The sequence below is a fragment of the Pogoniulus pusillus genome, chromosome 2 (genome assembly GCF_015220805.1).
Source record: "Pogoniulus pusillus isolate bPogPus1 chromosome 2, bPogPus1.pri, whole genome shotgun sequence".
NCBI lineage: Eukaryota > Metazoa > Chordata > Aves > Piciformes > Lybiidae > Pogoniulus > Pogoniulus pusillus.
In genome coordinates, this window is record NC_087265.1 from 41,394,460 (window position 1) to 41,409,435 (window position 14,976).

Below are 14,976 nucleotides of genomic sequence, written 5' to 3' on the forward strand. Positions count from 1 at the left end.
AGCAGAGAAACGAGCGTGTGCATTAGAGAGTCACCATCTGAAAGCAGTTGTATGAATTTTAATTACAGCACTACTTTGTTGGGGACATAGCAAATATATTTTTTTTCATAGTTTTTTGGTTGCTTTAAGCTTCTTTCAATCCAGGTCTATTATGTGCACAACTATATCACAGTATCATCAGGGTTGGAAGAGACCTCACAGATCATCAAGTCCAACCCTTTACCACAGAGCTCAAGGCTAGACCATGGCACCAAGTGCCACGTCCACCCTTGCCTTGAACAGCTCCAGGGACGGCGACTCCACCACCTCCCCGGGCAGCCCATTCCAGTGTCCAATGACTCTCTCAGTGAAGAACTTTCTCCTCACCTCAAGCCTAAATTTCCCCTGGCGTAGCTTGAGGCTGTGTCCTCTCGTTCTGGTGCTGGCCACCTGAGAGAAGAGAGCAACCTCCTCCTGGCCACAACCACCCCTCAGGTAGTTGTAGACAGCAATAAGGTCACCCCTGAGCCTCCTCCTCTCCAGGCTAAACAATCCCAGCTCCCTCAGCCTCTCCTCATAGGGCTGTGCTCGAGGTCTCTCACCAGCCTCGTCGCCCTTCTCTGGACATGCTCAAGCATCTCAATGTCCCTCCTAAACTGGGGGGCCCAGAACTGCACAAAGCACATGAGAAGGGCTGTAAGTGTAGGTGAGGCCAGGATTCTCCTATTTGTCTACAACAGAAAATGCTTTTCACTGAGCAACGGGAAGCTGATTTATGTAAAACCAATAAGCAGCCTGAGCGAGATTATTGTAACACAAAGTAACGTTAGAATTAAAATTAATAATCTTGTAACTACTTTCCAGATTACAATGCATTTTCATAACGACAGCCAGGAGAGAGGACCTTTCCCTGTTGGGTAGTTTTGTTTACCTTTTTTATTGGCATTTTTAAGAGTTAATTTTCTAGGATCCAGAGCTCGGTTCCTACTAACGTGACTCTGAAGTGCCATTGAAAATAAATCAAGTCCTTCAGAATTAACAAAAAGGAAGCTGAAAATTAACAAGCACATATATCAAGAAACAGATATGTGCACTACCAGCAAGGATAAGGAAAATCTAGAAAGCTTTTTCTTGCTTAAGTGGAAATATACAAATAATAAGGGCTGATTCTGATAGCAAAGGTGCTCTTAAAAATGGCTGAATTATTTATTTCCAACAATTTCAGTTTTCAGGGCTCCTAATATGACAATTTTGGTGATTTTTTTTCCCTTTAAAAAATAAGCTGAATTTTCACTTCCAAGGAAGCATCTAACAAAACTACATGTCCAGAATTCCAGAATTTGCTTCCTAACCCTGTTGCCAATTCAAAAACTGTTTGGAGAGGATGACTCCTCTGGAGCAGGTTTAGGTCCACCTTGTTCTAAGAGGATGTTTACCTGAAGTAGCCCTTGGGAGTGAAACCTTGAAGAAAGGTAGAAAGAAAAGGGAGAATGAGTGCAAAAGCATTTGCTTCCTCCTCCCTACTATTACCACACTTGACATAGGTGGTCAGTTTTTGCCATCTCCTACTCCTCACTTTGTATTTCTTGCTCTCCTATTGCCGTAGAGTGTTATGTGTATGCAAAAAAAAAAGGTGAAAGGGGGATTTGTTCATCAGCAGAAGTGAGCAGTTAAAAGTAAGGCAGATTGAGGTAGCCACTGGAAAAAGTATTTCTCAGTAGAACGGATCCACCAGTCAACTGTTTGTATTGTAACTGGGAATTGAGCCAGATACTCCTAAGGCTCTTGTATTAGCTACTCCTGCTCAACAGCTTCATCCTGTATAATCTGTGGTGAGTGTTTTGATCATTTAGTTACTAGGCTGCATTGCAGATTAGTTGTTGGTGAAGCACAGACGTCGATCCTTAGTCTCTGCAACATGACCCTGTGCTGAAACCCCGAAGATTTTTAAAACCTTTAAACAAGGTCCTGGTAGCAAGAGAACAAAGGGGTGCACGGTGAGCATTACTCTCAGATGCACAGGAGCTAAATGGAAACAGTGTGAGCCAGCTGCAAAACACACAGCAAATGCACCCAGAAGCTTGCGACAGACTGCCTGTCTCTGGTTGCTACTGAGTCATGAGAGATAAAAATACCTTTGCTGCAGAAGGGAGCGTGATTGTGGTGCCACAGCCTGTGAGAAGGGAAGGTAGGGCTGCGCTCTGGGTAGCAGCACAGGCAGGCTGTGCGCATGGAGAGGTCCTCTTGTGCTCTAGGTGTCGTTATAGCTGGTGGTCAGCCCTGCGGGGTACATCACTGCCATAGGAAGTCAGACCAAGGTACATTTGTACAGCCTGACAAAGTCTGTTGATAAATGATTAGAGCATACTGCAAGGGCAGGAGCTGAGTACCTTCCGGCTGTCAACATGCAGTTGAAGAACCTCCCTGAGCATAGCTGCCCTGGTAACATGGAGTGGTCTGCCTGGTCCCTGTGAGCTCTTTTGCACTTCAGCTCCTGTGGCAACAAGCCCAAGGCTTTACCAAGTGGGTGAAATCTGTTTCCTCTGGCTTCTGTGAGGGCTAGTGAGGAACGGATTGTCCTCTGCACGTTTATCAGTTGCACCTGTCCCAACTTGGGTTTCAGTGCAGTTTGAGACTGTGTGTAAGCTACCCTCTGTTACTGTATGTGAATCTTTAAAGAGAGGCACCGCAGCTATTGGGGACTTAGGTCTTTGGTGGAAAAGGTGTTGCAATGAACTTTTGGTGGCGTTTGTGTTCACATCCCTACTAGAAGAGGCTGTTAAAGATGCGATTTTGACGAGCCTCTTTTTATATGGTGAGCGCTGGGAATGTTAAGGGAAGAGTGATGGGCACCTATGGGCGCACTGAACTGCTCCCAGCCTTGCCTCCTGATGCCTCGTTCTGTCAGACAGGCTGAACCGAGGAGAGCCGCTGCGCGTCCCGTGCTCCGGGGCTGCCGCTGCTCCCTGCGCGCACCCGAGGCTGCCCGAGCCCGCCCCACGCTCTGCACCCTCTGTAGGGGTGCGCGGCTCCTCCCTCGCTGACAGCGCTCCCGCGGGGCCCGCTCCGGCAGCCGCCCGCACACGGCCAGCAGCGTTACCGCAGCCGCGGGCCCCGGGCGGCCCTCGCCGCGGGGGCGGTACCTCTCCCGTCAGCCCCGCCCCGGGCCGCGCAGAGTGCTGTGCGGCCCCGCCCCGCAGCGGGCAGCGGGCGGGAGGAGGGGGCCGAGCCGTGCGTCCCTGCAGCCGGCCGCCGATGGAGGGAGCGGCTGCGGGCTGCGCCCCCCTGCCGCTGGCTGCCGCTGCCGCACATGCCCGGCCCGCCGGCCGCCCACCGGCAGGCCTGAGCTCCCGAGCCCAGAGCGGCGGGAACCAGCCTCGCTGAGTTGGCCGCCCGGCGACAAGTGCCTTGCTATGGCCGTACCGCCCCGCCGAGCAGCCTAGCTCCCGAAATGGTCCGTTCTGGTTACTCTGCTCGAGTCTGAGTCGCGCAGGGCGCAGGTCGGTCCGGGGGCTGCTCCTCCTTCCCATCAGCTCCAGCATGCCGTCAAAAGAGTGCTGGTTGGGGCAGAAAGCGAATCGGTCTGCGGTGCACAACTCGAAGCAGGAAAGCCGTCAGCAAGACTTACTGATAGCGGCCTTGGGAATGAAGCTGGGCACTCGGAAGTCATCTATGACAATCTGGCAACCTCTTAAACTCTTTGCTTATTCACAGCTGACATCACTTGTCAGAAGAGCGACTCTGAAAGAAAATGAACATATTCCAAAATACGAGAAGATTCATAACTTCAAGGTAAGCCATTCTACTGCTTGTTTCTTTTTAAGGCACAGAGCCTATAGGTTATTTTAAAACGGGTCCGGTATGGTAAGGAATTGCAATTATGGAAACTGACTTTTTGGGAACTCGGATGCTTCCATCAAATCCTACTATCGGTTGAACCAGACATCTTTGGAACGTATCAGCAAAGGAATGAGAATTATATTATCGACTGCTTGTGTTCTTGTGTTTGTTTGATAGCATTTGCCACGTCTAGGTTATTCCTCTAGGTTCTTTAATTTGGAGATGTCATACCAAGAGAGATACTAAAGGGGAGAAAAACTGAGGAAGTTTTCGTTTAATTCATAGGAACGTAGCTCAGTATTGCTTACTATGATACCATGCCAAAAAATCTTTTTGGTCTGTGGTTTGAGGATAAAACTGATCTTATCTCAGTTTGTTGCTGGTAAATAGCTTTGGAGGTAAGAAGCATGTTCTGCTGCATCTGGGTCGAGCAGATGGTCTGCATTACCCTCAGTTTTCTGGCTTTTCTCCTGTGTTAATGGATTGAGTGTGTTGAAAGCATGGCTTATAACTGCAGCTATTAGCAACTATCTTGTGTTCTAATAACATTTACTCAAGTCTTCTATTAGCTTTTAATTATCGTTTTAACTCTTTTAAACAATGATGCTCTTTGGTAAGAGAGACCCATGGCAGTATGACATATGCATGCTTTCTGTCTACATGAGTCTTAAGTATGCAGTAAGGCTTTTGTAGGTTAACCTTTTGGTGGTCGAATGCACTGCATAATAGGCAGTCTTTATTTGTAAGCAAATGGATGTTTTACTGAATTTCTGTAGATGATGGTACAAACTTCATCATACAGTGCCTGAAGGCCAGATTTTCTCTTGAATATGGGTTGTGTTTTTTCCTCTGTGCACCTTTGGCATTTATTTCTTTTAGGAGCAGGGGAAATTTGTTCATATAACACAGGCATTTGGCAATAGGAGCATCTGTTAACCTGTGTCCTGTTTTCAGTTTTTATTTGTCACACATGTGCATATGTGAATGTACACATGTGTGCACATACATACATTATCTATTCTCTATCTGATCTTATTTAAACAACCTTTGGTTCAGATAATCACTGAAATTGTAAAGCTGTGTTATCATCAGAATATTTCTTCAATAAGACATGGAAAAACACGGTCAAAAGAATATAAAGTGTTTGAGTGCTTGGCGTACAGAAATCCTGCTGGATGTCAGTGAAATGCAGAGCATTTTCTTACAGGCTCCTACAGTGTCCTAGAGAACTGAAATGTCATGCAATTTTCATTTCTTCCTTAGACTTTGAAGATAATTCTTTCCAGTGCTAGCAGATAGCAATTTTCCATGTGCTACAGTGTGTGTAGGATAACACATACCTAATTTTGCACACCTCCTTATTTGCTTTTCTTTAACAGATGTAAACATACTTGTTGGGGAAAAAAAAAAACCCAACTGATACCCTGATTTTAATTTGCTTGAGTATGCTTATTTGTTTTTCTTCCAACAACTGTTTCTGGAAAGTTTGAACGCTATGGATTTTCCAGTTGTTTTTTTCCAAACCAAACTGATCCAAGGTCAAAGCTGTAGCTAAATTTTCTATAGAGATTGTTTTCTTGATAATAGTTGTAGTGTTACTCCTTTATGCATGCACCTTGAAAAGTAGCTAGTTTCCCAAGTCATCTTCCAAGATCACTTTTTCTGTTAAGAAGTAGAAGGGAACAAACCCTTTCACCCTTGAAGGGTGTGCAACAACCAACCTACCTGCTGAAGAAGGAATGCTGCTGGCATTCATGAGCTCTAAATAGGGCCACTGTCCCATTTTCAGAGAAATGACCATAATCCCTTCATAGTTACTGTTAGGGATCTGAAATTATCATTAGCTCATGTGCTTCTCTCCTTTATCATTCCTTGCATCTGTCAATTTTTTGTTCTCATGTGCATAGAAGTTAATTGTTTAAAATGGCTGCAGAAGTCTTCTAGGTTGCTTGCCAAGCTGCAAATACGCCCCTCATGTGGGAAGGAAGGAATGTCAGGCTCAGAGTCTTGAAACTAGGCTTTTGAAGCAAAAGAAAAAGAAACAAGGCAGAAATTAAATAAATCTGTGTAGTTCAGCTAACCAACAGTAATTGCTTATCCTCAGAAGCTCCACCAGCCAAAAGAAGGATGCATACTGCTATGCACCTCTGCAGATGATCATCTCTTCATTATATAGACCCAAGGCAACAGATAGGGCCCCCTAACCCTTCCTTGCTCCTTTGTTAGTCACATTGGAAGCCACAGAAGTGAAGTGGACTCAGAAGCCCTTTATACTGGAAATGGTGTAGCATCCCAGGAGAAAGAGCAGTGGAGAACTGTTAATGTGTGATGACTAGTGCTGTTGTCTTGGAGAAGGGAAGACAGCAGGAGTCACTCCAGAGGTTAGCAAATGCCCAACAGCCTTGGCTGCAAGTAAGGAGAACTCAATTCTACCTCCAGCCCTCTACTTCCCATCTCTGTGGAGTGGGTTTGAGTGGGTGCAGGTAGAGTTTGGACTGACTGGTGCCTTCAGCAAAGCTGATGTAGAGGAACATGGTGGCAGAGAAGCAGTGTAGTGATGGTCCTCAAAGCAGTGCAGATGCTTAGGGGAGGGATGAACACAAAAAGCTGCTTTTAACTCCTAGATTGTCAAGAGCTCTTCTGAATAAATCTGTTAATCTGTTTGGCACCAAGGGTTGTTTGAAAGAGGAATGTAAAGACAGTTCTGCTAGGAGTGCTGACACAGCTGTATTTTTGAATGGTTTTAATCTTATTCAAATGTACTGAAATGTGAGTTGTCTCCTGCCTGAAGTGAGCAGATTGGCTAGGCGAGGTGACTGGGAGCTCTGTGGGCAGAGATGGCCAGTAATGACCTCCTGCACGTCTGTAATACTCTCTCTGTAAATTCTTGTGACTGGGGAGGTCTGGTCTCTCACAAGCTCTTCTCAAATGCAAATACAGAATGTCTGAATTCTCTTCAATTAATCTCCATGAGTAAAGAAAAGGATAATTATTTATAAATGTCGGATCTGAGTTTTTAACACCTATTCCTCAGAATCATAGAATCAGGCAGGGTTCAAAGGCACCACAAGGATCATCCAGTTCCAACCCCCCTGCCATGAGCGGGGGCACCCTACCCTAGAGCAGCCTGGCCACAGCCTCATCCAGCCTGGCTTTAAACACCTCCAGGGATGGGGCCTCAACCGCTTCCCTGGGCAACCCATTCCAGGCTCTCACCACTCTCTTGCTCAACGACTTCCTCCTCACATCCAGTCTAAATCTCCCCACCTCCAGCTTTGCTCCATTCCCCCAGTCCTGTCACTAACTGATAGCCTAAAAAGTCCCTTAGCACCTTTCTTGTCACCCCCTTCAGATCCTGGAAAGCCACAAGGTCACCTCAGAGCCTCCTCTTCTGTGGACTGAGCAGCCCCAACTCTTTCAGTCTGTCCTTATTGTAGAGCTACTTCAGCCCTCTGATCATCCTCGTAGCCCTTCTTTGGGCATGCTCCAGCATGTCCACATCCCTCTTGTAATAGGAGCTCCAGAACTGGATGCAGTACTCCAGTTGAGGGTCTCATCAGAGCAGAGTAGAGGGGGAGAATCAGCTCCCTTGCTCTGCTGCCCACACTTCTCCTGATGCAGCTCAGGATCTGGTTGGCCCTTCGGGCTGCAGGTGCACACTGCTGGCTCAGGATGAAAGCTAGGTGTTAAAAATGTTTTCTAAAGCATATTTGGGGTTTACTTTTTTTTTAAATTAAAAGTTTTTAATTATTATTTCTGTGTTCTATAAATAATACCCAAAAAATAATTTGTATTAATTCAACTATATCAGCAAAAAGATACTGTAGGGTTTGACATAGCATTTTATTTAACTCTAATTGAATAATGGGATTTGAAGGTGAGCAAGGACTGTGAGTGTGATTTGACTGACTCTGTGTATTTGATTTCTGTTGTTTTCTCCTTGTATACTCAGCTTTTCTGAAACCCAGCACACCAAATGACATCTCTTGTGAAATGAATTATCAGACCAAATCAGTATAGCCACTTCACTGTCCTCGAAGTTTCAGCCCCACCTTTTTCTTGTGAAAGGCTTTACCTCTCTTTCAGTGTCTTTCCTTTATGGAAGAAAATCATAGAATCAACCAGGTTGGAAGAGACCTCCAAGATCATCCAGGCCAACCTAGCACCCTGCCCTAGCCAGTCAACTAGACCATGGCACCAAGTGCCTCAGCCAGCATTTTCTTGAACACCTCCAGGGATGGAGACGCCACCACCTCCCTGGGCAGCCCATTCCAATGGCAGATTTGTCAAGAACTTCCTCCTAACATGAGCCTAGACCTCTCCCAGCACAATTTGAGACTGTGTCCCCTTGTTCTGTTGCTGGTTGCCTGGCAGAAGAGACCAACCCCCACCTGGCTACAGCCTCCCTTCAGGTAATTGCAAACAGCAATGAGGTCACCCCTGAGCCTCCTCTTCTGCAGGCTGCACACCCCCAGCTCCCTCAGCCTCTCCTCACAGGGCTGTGTTCCAGGCCTTCCATCAGCTCTCTCACTCTCTGGTACATACTTACCTTATTGACACATGTGTGTGAAGGATATCAAGTTTATTCTTGCACTCAATGTGGAAAAACAGCAGCATCTTCTGTTTGGAAACACTGAAAGATCTGTGGGGTGCTCTTTGAAGTGCTGACAAGGAGAATAACTGACTGATGTCAGTGGTGTTATTTTCTTATAAAATTAAGCATTTTCAGGGAGAAAAGATTTGTAACATTTCATAGAAGTAGACAGATTGGATTTATACCTAATCATTCACAGAAATGTATTGTACAGAAATAATAATGTGTTTTTCTGTCTCTTAAAAATCTTACGTTTGCTTATCTTGTCCCTAAAGTGGAGCAACTCTCCTGGCTTGTAAATTAAAATACAGTTTCTTACCTAGCTGGTAGCTGATCCACTCAGTAGTTTTAAGGGGAATAACCAACTGGGCATCTCCTGGGGCAGCAGATGAAAGAAGAGCTTCAGACAGCAGCAGGAACCTCAGTTTTGAGGGGAAAAAGAGGCCTGTGGCAAGGTGCCATGTGAGTTGAAATATTAAAGGCTGATTATTGAGAGGTGAACTAGGAGGAAGCTCTGTGTGAGGTGGGCTTTAGACCAAAGGATTTACACAGCAGGTGAGTTGGATTTGGGTTCACAGTTGCCCCATCTCTTTTCTCTCTCAGGCAGTGTTTCTTAAGGTACTAAACACAGGATGCCTCTTGCTCAGTCCTCTAGACTTCTCTCTTTGCACCTTCTCATCTCTCCATCTCCTCTCTATATCTCTTTTAGATTAGATAGGCCTAATGAGGTACCTTCAGCTCTGAGTACATCCCTACTGGACATGGAACATCTTCTGCACCGTCTCCCCATCTGGTGCCATGGTCTGGACTTGGGCACTGACCTTTCTCCTTTGCTCTTTGTGTGGGGTTGGACAAAACAGTAGAACTACACTTGAGAAATGTTAATGGCAAGGAGAGTGTTCATGGAAGAGGAACGTTAACTGGAGTTGCAGGGTGGTAGCTTAAGAATGAGAGGAAAGGGGACAACTGAGATAAACAGTAAGAAATCTGAGTGCTGAAACTTGTTAGTCAGTGCAATAACCTTCACTTGGCAAATTTCAGTTAAGCCTGGACAAAACACACCTTAAAGGTCTTTACTCCCCTCTAGCCTGTGTGACTCAGGAGCCGCGGGGAATTTTTAGCTCCCTTGAGTGGTTATAGGTATTTCTTCAGGCATCTCTGGCTCCTGATGACCTGAGCTGGCTGAGCATTGTGCAGGTGCTTTGTGACTGCCCATAGTCCAAGGCATAAAACCGCTCTTCTGCCTAGATTAGTGCTGTGGTGCTTCACTGAAGCAAGAAGGTGTCTGTGCCTGACAGAGCTGGCCTGAAGTCTGTGTTTCCATGCTTCAGTTTCTCTAGGATATTGTCTCATTTCTGCATTGTTTTTCACAAAATAGATGTGTCTCCAGAAGCCTATTTTTTGCTATCTTTCTGTGCAGCATTTGGTACTGTCATGCTGTTTCTTAGTCACTATCTTACTAATGCCTGAGACAGCACGTCACTTAATTGTAATAACTAACGATTGCAAGGCTGCTTGGTGAATTGCTGCACATCAGAACACAATTTCCTTTCAAGCCAACACTTACTACAGAGAGGAGAAATAGTTTTCCATGGTTGCTTAAACTAAATCAGCAGAGATGCTGAACTCTTGCTCAGTGAAATCCTTAATTTCCCTCCTTGTCTGAAGCAACATTCTGGCTTTCTCTTTGAGGGTGACTCTGATGGAAGGCCAGAAGCAGAGGTCCATAGCAGCATCAAGATATTTTTCCATAAGTATTTGGGGCTTTAATTGTGGACAAAAAAATGAAGGCTCAGGTGAGGAACAGTCTCTACTGGAAAGACTTTCAGAGTGTAGGCTCAAGCATCACTTTAATGGAGAGACTGCTAATTCTAACAAGAACCACTCTGGCAGTGAAATTCATATTGCTTCTTCTAAACAAACAAGCTGACCTGGCTCTGGCCCAGATTTTACTGGTGTAATTGCATCTGTGCGAGGTGCTTTGCTGGTGTAAAAAGTCATAGCAACTCGTTTCTATGCCAAATCTTATTATTCTAACAAGAACTGCTCAGCAAAGCCAAACCTGAACCCTGAGAAACAGGGAGATGGAAAAGTGCAGAAGAAATGCTGTGAGAAGACCAGAAACCACAACAAACTCTTGCTATATTAAGCAGAGTAATTTTTGCGTGACATCCAACATGAACTGCTCTCTATTTCTGATCTTCTGAAAACTGGGGCAGATGCCAATTTGGGCTAAGTTGGTCTAACTCCACTGAAAAGAGGATACTGGGCTTTTTTTTCACTAGATATGGGCCTGGCACTGAATGTATTTTCAAAACATCTTTTGAGTCACTGCACTCAAATGAATATTCAGACTACTGGGTGCCTCCAGAACAATCCCTGGGGACAGTCTTTACACATTCTCACATATAAGAAAACCTCAGGAAATCTGATGTTGCTTTTAGACTCTCAATACTTGAGTGGAAAAAAATATTCAAAGGCAGGAAAGATATTTGGAGATCAAACCAGGAGAAAAACTTCCACAACACTTCTGAGAAGTTCTGTGTTACTGCTTCTTAAACTCAGACTGGATTATAAAACAGTTCAAGCCAGAAAAGCTTTTAGACATTGATTGCTTTTAGTCTTCTAAGGTATTTATTTAATGTTATTTTTACTTTTTTGCTTCTTTCAGAACAGCCAAGGCTCTTCCAAAGCAGATTCCAAGTAGTACAATATTATATAAGCCTTTCTAGTTTCTTAGTGCCAGTCCTTGAATTCAAGCTTTGCTTCTGCTAAAAAGAAATACAAAATAAATAAGTCTTTTTTTTCCCCCCTAAATCCTTAAATTGCTGAAGATGTAACTCTTTCCCATCACACCATCAGTTTTATTAGTGCCCAGTTCTGCATCTTGTTGAGACTTCCATGTGATCTGCCCCAAGAATGGACCAGCCCATATCTGCAGTGAAGCTTAGAAAAGCTCTGTGGAGGAGGACTCTGGGTACACATGACACATGTCATGCTCTCTCAGCAGCAGCAGCTTTTCCACCAAATTAGCATCAACATTGTTGCAAAAGTGTTTCTTTAGGATTTTCTTTGGGGTTTATAGTCCATTTGCATCAATGCACATATTATATATGCATTACCATCTATAGCATATATATAGTCCCCAAGCAGTGCTACAGGCTGGGGACAGAGTGGCTGCAGAGCAGCCAGGAAGAAAGGGACCTGGCAGTACAGGTAGATAGTAGCTGAACATGAGCCAGCAGTGTGCCCAGGTGGCCAAGAGAGCCAATGGCATCCTGGCCTGGATCAGGAACAGTGTGGCCAGCAGGACAAGGGAGGTTATTCTGTCCCTGTACTCAACACTGGTCAGGCCACAGATTGAGTGCTGTGTCCAGTTCTGGGCTCCTCAATTCAAGAGAGATGTTGAGATGCTGGAACATGTCCAGAGAAGGGCTGCCCAGGGAGGTGGTGGAGTCACCATCCCTGGAGGTGTTCAAGCAAAGGCTGGCTGAGGCACTTAGTGCCATGGTCTGGTTGACTGGATGGGGCTGGGTGCTAGGTTGGACTGGATGATCTTGGAGGTCTCTTCCAACCTGGTTAATTCTGTGGTTCTATACACACACCTAATTTTAATTCTAAGGATTTCATTCCATTTTTATCTCTAGTTTCAGATTTTTTTTTATATTGACACAGGTTTCAGCTAACTTGGGCCTGAAATAAAATGTTTTTAGATATCAGTTTAAAGAAATTTTACTATTCCATCCTGAAAGAAAATGTGGCCCTTTTCCTTGAACATAGAAGCAAAAATAGCCAACAACCTGCTGCTCTCCAGTTTTTCGCTTTGGCTTATGTAGAGCACAGCCTAAGCACAATTTCCAGTTGTTCCCAGCTCTGCTGACATGATCAGCACAAACCAGAAAATAAACAAGACATGACAGTGCTTCTGGCTCCAAGTGGGTAAGGACCTATAGGAAGGTTTGCTCGCTCGACATTCGTGTCAGTGTACCCACTGGCAATAACGATGCTATTTATACTCCACGCTCTGGACTGGTGTTCAGCTGGCATCTCTTCTCTCAAAAACTGCTGGACAAGGTCATTGGGGAAGTCTCAGACTGGCTCTCTACATTCAACACCCCAGCTGGTGTAGGCAGAGTCAGCTCTTGTTTTGGAGAAAGTATGTTCTAATGCTGCCAGTTCAATTACACCTTTGCAAGAAAGTGATTATCTTGCAGATACAGCTCTGTTGTGTGGGCTGTCGTGGCAGAACTTTCCCTTCTCAAATTACTAAGCAGCAGTATTTGCCTCACCTGAGGAGTATCATGTACTGGAATATTGGGAATGCTCAAGGGGTTTAAGAGGTGCTACCTTATCACTGTGATACAAAGAGTGATTAAATTGAAGCACTGCCCAAATTGATAGATCGATTGACTTCCTCACTGATAGCTCTTCTGTACCCTGGAGAAGAGGAGGCTCAGGGGTGATCTTATTACTGTCTACAACTACCTGAAGGGGCATTGTAGCCAGGTGGGGGGTGGCCTCTTCTCCCAGGCAACCAGCAATAGAACAAGGGGACACAGTCACAAGTTGTGCCAGGCTGGATATTAGGAAGAAGTTCTTCACAGAGAGAGTGATTTCCCATTGGAATGGGCTGCCCAGGGAGGTGGTGGAGGCACCGTCCCTGAGGGTCTTCAAGAACAGACTGGCTGAGGCACTTAGTGCCATGGTCTAGTTGATTGGTTAGGGCTGGGTGCTAGGTTGGACTGGATGATCTTGGAGGTCTCTTCCAACCTGGTTGATTCTATGATTCTATGATTCTTCACATCCAGGCTATCTCTGCCTGGACCTGGAATGGGTTAAAAGGGCATGCCTGTTGAGTGCCAGCATGAATATGCTCAGTGCCTGATAAAATCAACTGTGACAGGGAAGACTGGCATTAATAATACACACTGAGTTAATCATTTTAATTGAGATTTACAGTGTCTCCCATGTCCAGTGAAAAGCTTGGTAGTGTCTCAACAGGGAGAATTCCGTTGGTGGAATTGCAAATCAGACAGGACCACTGAGCTGACAGCTTCCATCAGCAGTGTTCTGTCATCCTTGGGAATTTGTTTCAAAGACAGTATAGCCAGTAGAGCCATAGCTCTGCAGCACTACAAACACTGGATGTATGCCCTATATTCAGTCCCCTGTTCGTTTGGTCTCCTCCCCAAGCACCAACAAGGCTACTACCCAGAGGATAGTACTCTGCCAGCCCGAGAAGGTAAATCAGCAGTGTTTTTCTATATCCTTTTACAAGTTGATGTCTTACCAACACAGATGGTAGTGCCTGGATTTTCCAAACCCCATGATTGTTGCCAGAGGAAAATGGAAGAAGCTATGCTGCTCTGTATGCAGCCGGGGGTCGTGATGGAGTGGTTTAGGGAGACCATGGCAGCAGCCTCTCAACAGGGAAGGCTTTTTTTTTTTTGTGTCCTGTCACAAAGACTTTTGTTTTCTGTGTTTAGTGTTCATTGTGCATATCCATAGACTGTCAGATCTAGCTTTGCTTTCTCCCCAGGAGTAGCTTTGCTGACGTTCTGCCAATCTCTCTTGTTCTTTCACATGACGTTTGCACAGCATTTTGCTGATATTCTTCATTGTCTTCCTCCCTGCCTTGACAGGTGATATAATCTAAGTCTTCCAGTTAGGAATACTAATTATTTTCTGGCCCATTCTTGGTTTTCAGATAGCAATCAAAGCTAGCTGAACAACTGCCTAGTAAAAACCAAAAGCATGAAAAATAAGTGGAGTTACGAGTTACATGGGTAACTAACTTCAACAGTGACCTTTACAGAGCCTGAGAAATAATGGTGAGAGGTCTGCTTGAAGAGTGCACAGCTTGTGGTATGATCTGTTGTCATAGCCACTAGATTTTTTTTTATTATTATTTTCTTCTCCTAAAACTTTTTCTAAGTACTATTTTTAATTAAATGTAAAAACAAGATAAATTCTGTAATACTTACTGTTTGCAGGAGTTAAGCTACTTTTCCTTTTTAAGTAAAGAATTATAGAATCAGCCAGGTTGGAAGAGACCTCCAAGATCATCCAGTCCAACCTAGCGCCCAGCCCCATCCAGTCAACTAGACCATGGCACTAAGTGCCTCAGCCAGGCTTTTCTTGAACACCTCCAGGGATGGTGACTCCACCACCTCCCTGGGCAGCCCATTCCAATGGCAAATCATTCTCTCTGTGAAAGAAGTGTCTTTCAAACCTAAACCAAAAAACTGTCCTCCTGCATAACATCATAGAAGTTAAATGTGTATTATACCTTGCCAGTGTTGCAGGAGAGTTCAAAGGAGCAATGCCTAGGTGTAAGCCCAGTGTGAGACTCCTCTTACTTCAGAATTGAAGGACAGCTTAGTAATAGGATTTTATCTATTTTTTTTTCCATCAGGTATTTTTCTTTAAAGTTACCTAGATTTTTCTTTTTCTTTCAAATTGAGTATTTCCCCTGGAATTTTACTAATTAAGACTAAAATCATCTTGTCTTGTTCCCCCACTCACTCATTTTCCTCATTCTTAAAAAATCATTCAGAGTCGAA

At 44.8% G+C, this 14,976-nt stretch overlaps 1 protein-coding gene across 2 annotated transcripts in view; it reads left to right on the forward strand.

The window, feature by feature from the left end:
* Window positions 1-14,976, forward strand: part of CHN1 (chimerin 1) — a 127,448-nt gene that overhangs the window by 80,774 nt on the left and 31,698 nt on the right. For both annotated transcript variants that reach the window (XM_064162298.1, XM_064162289.1), the window contains exon 8: window positions 3,694-3,771. In XM_064162298.1, coding sequence (XP_064018368.1) covers window positions 3,694-3,771 — 78 coding nt within the window. The remainder of the gene's footprint in view (window positions 1-3,693; window positions 3,772-14,976) is intronic.